Here is a 10472-nt window from a genome sequence, read left to right on the forward strand (position 1 = left end):
GCTGCCGACAGCTGGCTCAGGGTCATGCTGCAGCGTCAGAGCTGCCGACAGCTGGCTCAGGGTCATGCTGCAGCGTCAGAGCTGCCGACAGCTGGTTCAGGGTCATGCTGCAGTGTCAGAGCTGCCGACAGCTGGCTCAGGGTCATGCTGTTGACATACCCGTATGTTACTTGTCCTGTTAGCAAACTAAGGAGAGAGGAGGCACACGAAGGAGAACAGCTCACAGGATGGTTATTTATTTCAGTCACAATAACTACTATTCAAAACAGCCTGGAAAGTTGACTTTTGATGTTAGATATGAAATGGAATCACAAACAATCCTATGATTTTGCTGTTTTTGTGTGCTGTAATTCAACTTTATATATAAGTTTTCTTAAGCAAATTGAAGGTTGAAGTTCTCCATGTTTAACCAACTAAATTAAAATAATTTTTGTTTTAAGGTTTTCTACAATAAAAGCAAATTTGTTCCACAATTCAAAGGTAACTCAATTATCCATGAAACTGAATACAAAAGGAATTTCAAGGGTTTATCTCCGATGAAAGAACCAAAATCAAGAAATGCTTTGAGAGAAAACAGAAATCTTGAAACCATATCTCCTGAAAAAAAGGTATTCATCAACTCTTAACCTTCAGTAAAACAAAATCCCCATGATTTTAGATTTTACACATTTACTTACCACCATCGGAGTTTGTTTTTTTTTGTTTTTTTAGCTAGTTTATTCATTTGTTCATCAAATGTTCACTCAGCCACCTGCTAGAAGCAGGCACAGGATGGGTCTGAGGGCACAAAGCTGGCAGACAGGCCGAGTCCCAGTGGCTTTTGGGCGAGTGGGAGACAGGTGTATAAATGTGTACAGATAATCCAGTGTGATGGGTACTTGTCGATAGAGCAGGTAAGTCTGTTGGGTCTAATGTCACATAGCCTTACAGTAGTGCCAACTCCAGGGGTACCAGTAGTGATAGAAACACTTTGATTAATGGAAATTCAACATACATGTGAGCACATACCCCTGTATTTAAACCAAAGCTGCATGCCAGGTGATAGCCAGTATAACCCACATGACTTACCTTGGGATACACAGACAGCCACTTCTCTGTGAAATTCTTGCCATTTAAGTTGCAGCAAATGATTGTAAATTGTAGATAAATGGGGTATAAATACTATTTTTAAATCTCCTGGAATGTTGATACCTGATACTTTATGGGTCTTAAAATAGAAAGTAAAATGATCTGTATATAAATGCATATCTCAGGCCGATGACATTCTCGGGGACAAAAATGTTGCTAAGTTATTTAGTAAAGCAACATGGTAACTTACTCATCTTACGTATGTTTAATTATGTAGCACAATTAAATACAAATTTAAAGCACAAAAAGCAAATGTAAGATCACTGTTCAGTTTATAGTTACGTGATTTATTTAGATGTGTATTTGTGAATTTTTAAATTTTCTTCTCTAGCTAAGGTTCTAAAATTTTTACTGTTAGAAAATAAAACTATATCCTGAATTATATTTCAAAAAAAAACTAAGCAGTTATACTGGTTTTAAAACTTGCTTTTGATTTCTTGTGATTTCTATTCTTTTGTAGTTAAAGTGTCTAAAAACAGAAATTAATACAATATTCAAGTCTAACTTGGTAACATCTCTGTGTTCACTTTAATGCATATTTTAAGCATAAAAAACTTAAGTTATTTCCACTCTAGTGTGATAAAACAGACGATCCTATACAATTAGAAGAAGAGATGGAATTAAAAGACTCAAACCAGCCTAAAAAGAAGCTCACTCCTTGGAAACATCAACGGCTTGGGTATGTGTTTTAATGGGAATATATCATGGTAGTTAGATGTTAGGTAGTTCAACATGATGAAATATTTACTTTCATTTCGTTTCTATTAGGAAGGTGAATTCTGAATATAGAGCAAAGTTTCTGAGCCCAGCTCAATATTTATATAAAGCTGGGGTTTGGACACGTGTGAAGGAAAATATGCCAAATCAGGTGAGTTTTGCTCGATAAACCACAGTTTCTTTTAACCTGTGTAGCAATTTAATTTCACAATGAGTTTCATTTAGTAATAGAGACCACGGTTTAAAGAAATATAATCCAGTAATAGCACTAAAAATACCAAGAAGTGAAAGTTGTTATGTATTAGAAATAATTTATAAGTGTGTTTATTATTTGTGCCACTGGTTCCTTAGAGATTAATATTGATTATTAATTATTAGAGTTTTTACAATTAAAAAATTTCTTATTACCAAACATTTGATTGTGCTAATAACTCAACTTATAGAATTATATCTTTATAGATTTGATTATTTTATAACCTCTGTACTCTCAATTGATTGTTAATTTTCAAGATTAAATAATTTGACAGTGGCACCTGCTGTCAGTGTGTGCCTAGCCTGTGCTGTGAGAGGCCTGAATTCTGTCTAGTGTTGGGGTGCCCTGACACAGGGGAGAAACTAGGGATTAAAGGTTTGAGGAAGAAGGTGATTCCAGAGTTGAGAAGTGCTGCTGTACTACTAGCTTCTCATAGTCAAAAGATAAACATTTTGGTTTTATTGTACAATTAGTGTCTTCTAAACTATATTTTGATAGGTTTTTGCCTTTTCTGTGAGAACGAACTAAATTAAAACATTTCTGTTTAGATCAGACATTGATACACATCCCATGTCCCCCATTATTGTAAATGGAGCTCCCAGTGACCTCAAATTTTGGGGCTCAAGTGATCCTCTTGCCTCAGCCTCCATAGAGCTGGGACCGCAGGTGATTGATGCAATGCCTGGCTAGTTTTTTCTATTTTTAGTAGAGATGGGGTCTCAGGGCCTGTGTCAAACTCCTGAGCTCAAGCCATCCACCTGCCTTGTCCTAGAGAGCTAGAATTACAGATATGAGCCACCACGCTTGGCCTTAGAGGATTGTTTTTCTAATAATAGTTAGCAATTGTGATTTTTAGATCCTATCCTCAGAATAATTACTGAATCTGTAAAATTTCTTTCTTTTTCTTGATTGTTAGGTAATCTCAATCATCTAAACTACATTGGTTAAGATAATTTTATTGTAATGTGTCTTCCAAAAATAGGCCTATGTTTCAGGATAAAGTCCCACATAGGAGAGAGATATTGTGAAGACTGAGGATAAAGTGACTGCTCCTTTAAGGGGGTGATTTTTAGGTTAAAAGGTATTTTTATTTTTATCTCTAGTTTTCTGAGTTTAATTTTCTTCATGTAAGTATTAAACAATTCAGTTTAATTCTTAATTTGGGAAAGGAAGTTTAGACATGCAAAACATTCTACTTACAGAGTTTATATCATGTAAGCTGATAGTGTTACTTGCCCAGGAAGGGATGTGTGTGTGTTCTGAGCTGGCAATGGTTCATTCCTACCCTTTTCAGTGGCTCTGGTTATTGGTGGTAGGGATTGTTTGTTTGTTTGTTTGTAGAGACAGAGTCTTATTTTGTCGCCCTCAGTAGAGTGCTGTCGTATCACAGCTCACAGCAACCTCCAACTCTTGGGCTTAGGCGATTCTCTCCCCTCACCCTCCTGAGTAGCTGGGACCACAGGTGCCCGCCACAATGCCCGACCATTTTCTTTTTTTTTTTTAGAGGCAGTTTCATTTTGTTGCCCTTAGTACCGTAGTGTCACAGCTCACGGCAACCTCTAGCTCTTGGGCTTAAGCAATTCTCTTGCCTCAGTCTCCTGAGTAGCTGGGACTATGGGTGCCTGCCACAACGCCTGGGTATTTTTTTTGTTGCAATTTGGCCTGGGCCGGGTTTTAACCCACCACCCTCGGTATATGGGGCTGGCACCCTACTCACTGAGCCATAGGTGCCACCCGGGATTATTTTTTAATATTGAGTTCACACTGTTGATTGTTTTCTGTTTCTAGTATGATAAAACATACTACTTTGGAAATGTCAGCCTCCTAATTTTTTATCTTAGTTTAGGATTATAGAAATTTTAAATTATATATTTGTAAAATACAAGATAAGTACTAAGATTATTAAAAGTTGCTGATAAAGTGAGTTTAAACCATTTAGTTTTAAATATCAGTAACAAAACTGAATAAACTGAAGTTTACAGAATTTCTGTGAAGTCTCACCCTGCTTTTTAAATAAAATTGATAACGAGTAAAACTGGATAACTGTGTACCTGGGGGAGATAGTGGTCTGTCCTCTGTCCATCAGATGTGGGCAAAATGTGCCAGTACGCTGCTCCTCCTGCCTGCCCGATACACCTGCAGGCTTGAGAGGACCCCTCTGAACTACTTGCGTTTATATTTCATTTGTTTATTATGGCAGAGGCCACATCAATACTGTAATCCTTTGTGTAGCAGTCAGCCTCCTCCGTTAGACTGTGAGCTCACTGCGTGCAGGGAGTTCTTGTTTACCTTTGGCCGCCATATCTAGCTCAGGCTGCGTTTTGCCTCACCTCAGGAGCTCGTGGCTTAGTGGAGGAGGAGGCTGTGAGAGGAGATTGATACACATCAATGTCTGATCTAGGAGGCTCATAGAATGGAATAGTGTCGATGGGACTGTGCACAAAGGGCTTTGAGCATATAGGAGGAAGGACGCTGAGCCTTCTAGAGACGGAGTGGCCATGAGACATAGGAAACACGGGGCACTCCTTAACTGTTTCAAGACATTTTGTGATAAGGTTTTTGTGCACTCATAATAAATACCCTGTTCAGAATTTCAACAGACCTAACCCATGTGCTCCAGTTCTATCCATTAAATGCAAAAGCCTCTGCTAGTGATTTTATTTAAAGTTATAAGAGTTGATAGAAATTATAAATGAGCATAGCTTACTTTTTTTGGCAGAGAAGAAAACACTATTTCAAATCAAGCTTTGGGAATTTTCCCAGATTTGGTTCATGGGAGCAGTGAACCAATGCCAGGACCGTGAGGCTCCTTTTGCTGTGATAGGTGCTGTGTTTTGCTTTGGCTGATTTCCTAGAGATGAAGCCTTTCATCCTTGCATTCAAACAGTGTCTTGTTAAGGAGCTGAGAATATATTTCTCCAATTGCTTTTGCATTGTTGTGTTTCAGTTGCCTTTTTTACCCTTTAAGTGAAAGGAAGACACTTCTACCAGACAGTATCCTGATCTTCTTTTAATGTTAATATTGTATCCTTGTGATAAAAAAGTTTTTCTAGAATAAAGACTTTAAACAGAATTTTAAACTTAATTTCTTTTTACATTTAGAGAAACCAGCAGGTGGCAGTATGACATATAAAATGAAAGGGCTTCAAAGGGGTATGAAGACTCCTTTTCATGTGAAGGTGTTACTTGCGTATTAGGGAATTCAGATCACTTAATAGTTGATTAGAACTTTTCTTAATCTTGTCACTTTGTTGACGATACTACAATTACTTTGTGGGAGATACTCTTTAATTATATATTTAGTACATTTTTGAAAAGTTGAAGTTTTGCTGACTCCAAGGGAATGTTGAAGAATTTGGAGAGGGACACCTCAGAGGTCTCTCAGAAGGGGCTTCTGTAGCAGCAGCAGCTGTGTGTAAAGCTGCTCCCCCAGAGGCGGGAGTGTGTAAAGCTGCTCCCCCAGAGGCGGGAGTGGGAACAGCACTTAGATTCAGATCATCGACAGCATCCTAGCCATCTAAGAATGGGGCTGATTTTAAGAAAATCGTGGTTACTGAATTAAATACTACTAAAAATACTAAGAAATATTGATTGAAAACATATACAAGTTTAGTATATGCTTAGAAGGGGGAATATAAAGTATTTCATTGATTTCCATTAATATTCAATTAATGGCATTAACCTGTCATTAAGTGTGTTTCTGTATTCCTTCCCTAGGGTTCTCTAAATGCCGTGTGGTATGCGGAGGTTGGTTGCTTTTGAGTTATTAAAAACCCTAATAATGCATAAGTACTTTTGTAATTTTAGTTGGAGTGAAAAGCAGGTGTCATTATTTTTCTTAGCTGCTATGAATTTCTTACTGCCTGCTGGTCTGAAATAAAATAACCACATCGTGCTTTAGCTTGATTGTTTTCATTTCTGCTTAAACGCACATAGTCTGGTGACTGTACGCCGCTACTTTGCCTGTTGTTCCCGTGGTCCCTGTCTGTATCTGTGCAGTGTTTGTGACATGCTACTTGGTGATGTTTGTGAAGGAGCATTTATAGTAACGGATGACATTCGCTCTCGCACAGGTTAAAGAACTGAGAGAGAAGGCTGAGTTTTATAGGAAACGCGTTCAGGGAACGCATTTTTCTCGGGACCATCTGAATCAGATTCTGTCTGATAACAACCGCTGTTGGGATGTCTCCTCAACAACAAGCTCAGAAGGAACCATTAGTAGCAACATCAGAGCTTTAGATCTTGCTGGGTGAGATTTTATTTGTGGATGTTTGTATAAAAGTATTGTGGCTTGGCTAGATCATAGCATGACATGAGGAGGTGACTTGAGCACTCAGAATTTTCCCCTAGTCAAGTGGAGATGTGCCAGACATTATTTCATTATTTGTAGTTTATTCTCCATGAAAAATAAAACAAATACTTGCTTTATGTATTTGGGTATAAATAATACATAATATAAATCTGGAAGGGCTGAGTTTATAATATTTCTTTGTTCCCAACAGTATGATAGGGATGATTGTGTGATTATATATAAGAATTTTAAAAAGTTCAAAAAAATCCACAACCATAAAAACTCAGAGAATATCAGTTATTAGTCCATCCATATCTATTATCATTATTAATGGATTTTGTGACAGATACAGAGTCTGGCCCCTGTTTTGGGTTTTAAAATGAACATGATTTAATGGTTTGTAAGAGTTTCTAGCAAGTAAAATAGTGTTTACTTGTGACAGTACATTAATACCACATCTAGGCAGTATAAATTCTAATTATGTTTATTATAAATCATTACAAATCTGTTCTTTAATAATGTGCTTAAAAGATGACTCTAAAGTATCAAACTTGAATCAGCTTATTTGACTACAGATGCACTTGTGTTTTTGCACAAATGTTAGCTGAGTAATTGCACAAGTTGGGCCTTGGCTTATGTGTGTAAAGCCAGTTAGTTGAGGGGTGGTTCTATCAGCAGAGGGACAGGCACATATGTAAAAGGGGGAGTAAGAGAAGATAAACAAATTTGATTTGGGATATTTTAATAGAAACTTCAGATTGTAACTTTTGTTTGCTATGTGTTACTAATAGAAAATGAACTCTCAGTTGATCTCTTTGTTCATTACCTGGGCAAGGCAGGATCTGAGGAAAATGCATGGAATAGTCAACTGTGGGAGGAAATGATAGACTTCCTATGATTAGTATAAACTAGAAAATGCAAACTACTCAAATTTAAAATAAAATTTGCTTTGTTATGCAGAGATACTACAAGCCATAAGATTTTACAGAAATGTCCTCCGACAAAACTAGAAGAAAAAAAACATTTCTTGGAAGAAGAGCCCCAGAAAACTCCCATGGAGAAAGTGGGTATGTCAGATGTGCCCACTGCACCTGTCCGAAGGCGGCTGGCTTGGGATGCAGAGAATGCCGGGGAGGACCTGCAGACACAGCCCAGAGAGGAAGAGGAGGAGCAGGATGGGGAGAGGGACAAGCAGGCGTCTGTAGGAGAGCCGGAGGACTCGAAGGCAGATGAGTCAAAAGAAGGGTGAGAGCTCGGGGCTACTCAGTGTGGAGGAGCATTGTTTTGTATTTTGTTTTGTCTCTAAGGATAGTGGTTTACACTTTTGGTTCATGACTAATAAAGAGCAGATTTCAGTTCAGTGCCACAAAGTGGGCATTGCTGGCTGGCTCTGTTCACTCAGGTGTTTATTGCTGAGGGTAACTGAGCAGGAGAGCACTGATGGGGCTGCTGTGGGAGGAAGTTAGGATTGTTTTGATTTGTGTCTGATAATTACAATTTGTCAGATTTGCAAACGTGCCTGAGAGAATGACTTTCTTTATGTTTAGAGGGAAAAAAACCGGTATTCTTTAATATCAGATGATTCTACCAAAAAAGAAAGGAAAGAATGTTTTCTAATATTTTTTTAAAAAAGATTTCCCTATTGCTCTGTGTGCAGACTGCTTCAGGGAGTGGGTCTTTCCTCCCACCAGTCATGGTGCTCTCCTTATACAGACCAGAGCCTGTGCGTGGGGCTGCGGGTCGGGTCGGTCTCTGTAGGACACTGCTCAGGGCTGCTCACTCCACTGAGTTTCCTCCTCCTCAGGGTTCACTCTTCACTGGATGGTGGTGGTTTCTTCAGAAACAAAATTGCTTTCTCTTTTAAGCTTTATTCTTTATTATTGCACAGTGAAAGTATTTTTAATCAAATTTTTTGGGGAAATGTTTCATAATAGATTGTTTCAATTTGTAGGTCGGATTCATCTTCTGTTTCCTCAGGAAAAGGAGGTAGGCTTCCTACTCCAAAGCTGAGAGAACTTGGTGGAATCCAGAGGACACATCACGATCTTACTACTCCAGCTGTTGGTAATAGGCAATCACTGTGCCATTCTTATTTAACTTGCTTTTTTCTACATGATAATTTTGTTTAATTGAAGCTGGGCTGGCCTGGTGAGGTGGCTGATGCCTGTAATCCCAGTGCTTTGGGAGGCTGAGGCAGGAGCATCACTTGAGGACAGGGATTTGAGACCAGTCTGGGCAACATAGCAAAACCTCATCTCTACAAAAAATAAGAAAATGAGCCAGGCATGGTGGCTTATGGCTATAGTCCCAGCTGCTCTGAAGACTGAGGCAGGAGGATAGCTTGAACCTATGAGTTCAAGGCTGCAGTGAGCCATGTATGATTGGGCCACTGCCCTCCAGCATCATCAACAGAGCGAGACCCAGTCTCTAAAACAGGTGTCCCTAAACTATGGCCTGCGGGCCACATGTGGCCCACCGAGGACATTTATCCGGCCCACTGGGTGTTTTTGCTGCCGCTGCCTGTCCTGCTTAGCAGCTGACTTGTCCTGGGGCCTGCAGTCTGGCCCTCCAACGGTCTGAGAGACAGTGAACTGGCCCCCTGTTTAAAAAGTTCGAGGACCCCTGCTCTAAAACAGAAAAAAGAAAAAACAACCGTCATCTTCTGCCTTTTTCCAGGTGGTGCTGTTTTAGTGTCTCCATCTAAGGTGAAGCTTCCAGCCCCAGAAGAGAAGAAAAGGATATCCTCTCAGGATTGTTTAGAAACTCCAAAGAGTGATTTCACAAAGGTAAATGTTTCTATTTTGGGGGGAAAGCATCTTTTCTGGAACTGATTATTTTGATCAATGAAATAAATGAATTTCATTTTAGATTTCAGATTTTAGAAAATTCTGTCCACCTGCTATTAGTAAGGCAGAGGCTTGAATTTTTTTCCTGGCAGTGGCATTGCATTTCTGTGCTGTACTTTCAGATCTTTTCAGTGCTGACCCCACAGGAAGAGAGAGAAGATGAACAACCCTGTCTCCTGAGCACCTGCTGCGTAGAGTCTGCGTCCCGGCTCTGATCTGGGTCCTGCTCTAGCGCTGTACATGCTGCAGTGGACAGAGCAGACCAGGCCATGGCCCCCCGACATACGTCCCAGTGGGGGCAGATGGTGACCAGACAGCTAGGGAACACCTGGTGTTTCAGGTGGTAGTGAGTGCCAAGCAGAAAAGGAAGCAGGGAAGGTGAATAGGGAATGGCCATGGAAGTCCTCACTGCCAGGGCAGCATTTGGGCAGAACCTTGGGTGGTGGGGAAGCTCCACATGCACGTCTGGGGAGGCAGTGCAGTGAAGGAGAGCAGTGAGCGCCGAGTCTCTGGGGTTGGAGCTGCTGATTCCTGTAGGAACAGCCAGGAGGTCAGTGTAGCTGGAACTGAGAGAGAAGTGCAGTCATTTAATTCGGAGACGTAATGGGTGCTAAATTGTATAGGGTTTTGTATATCAGCAGTGATTTAAATTTTATTCTGAACAAGGTAAGAAGCCATTGGAAGGGCACAGGAGTAACAGGATTTGGCTCAGGTTTCTGCAATGTTATTTTGGCTGCTGCACTGAGAATGGACAGTGGGGAGGAAGAGCAGGGCCCTGAGTCAGTGACACGATCCAGGCAAGAAGTGATGGGCATTTGGGTCAGGTGGTGGCCATGAGGGTCATGTGAGGGCCTGATTCTGGGTTCGTATTGGAAGTGCAGAGACAGAGAGCCAAGGATAACTCAAGATTTTTGGCCTGAGCAATAAGGTTGGAGTTGTCATTTAACTGAGATGGGGAAGATGGCATGAGAGGAAGAGCTCTGTTTCAAACATGTTACATTTGAGACGCTGTTAGACACATGAGCAGTGTGTTGAGAAGGAATTGACTGTGTGGGTTTGGGGTGTAGAGAGTAATGTTGGGCTGCTGGCAAGGAGTTGAGGCTCTTGATGGGTAGGAAGAGTGTTGCTACTGGAAGAGGTTCTGTCACGGGAGTGGGTCCAGATGGACAGGAGCTGTGGGCATGGCTGGTGTTGGGGAGGGCACTGAGCCAGTGAGAGGGGACACCTGGGGGCTGTG

General features: G+C 40.5%; 1 protein-coding gene across 3 annotated transcripts in view; it reads left to right on the top strand.

Annotated features, from left to right (window-relative positions):
• MDM1 (Mdm1 nuclear protein) overlaps positions 1-10472 on the top strand; it is a 27830-nt gene that overhangs the window by 7968 nt on the left and 9390 nt on the right. For 2 of the 3 annotated variants that reach the window (XM_023517932.1, XM_003797826.3), the window contains 8 exons: positions 441-608; positions 1704-1807; positions 1897-1996; positions 5816-5845; positions 6172-6347; positions 7350-7634; positions 8341-8453; positions 9066-9175. In XM_023517932.1, coding sequence (XP_023373700.1) covers positions 441-608; positions 1704-1807; positions 1897-1996; positions 5816-5845; positions 6172-6347; positions 7350-7634; positions 8341-8453; positions 9066-9175 — 1086 coding nt within the window. The remainder of the gene's footprint in view (positions 1-440; positions 609-1703; positions 1808-1896; positions 1997-5815; positions 5846-6171; positions 6348-7349; positions 7635-8340; positions 8454-9065; positions 9176-10472) is intronic. The other variant, XM_003797825.3, reaches the window with a different exon arrangement.

Source organism: Otolemur garnettii, unplaced genomic scaffold, assembly GCF_000181295.1.
Source record: "Otolemur garnettii isolate 467f Iridium unplaced genomic scaffold, OtoGar3 scaffold00125, whole genome shotgun sequence".
Classification (NCBI taxonomy): Eukaryota; Metazoa; Chordata; class Mammalia; order Primates; family Galagidae; genus Otolemur; species Otolemur garnettii.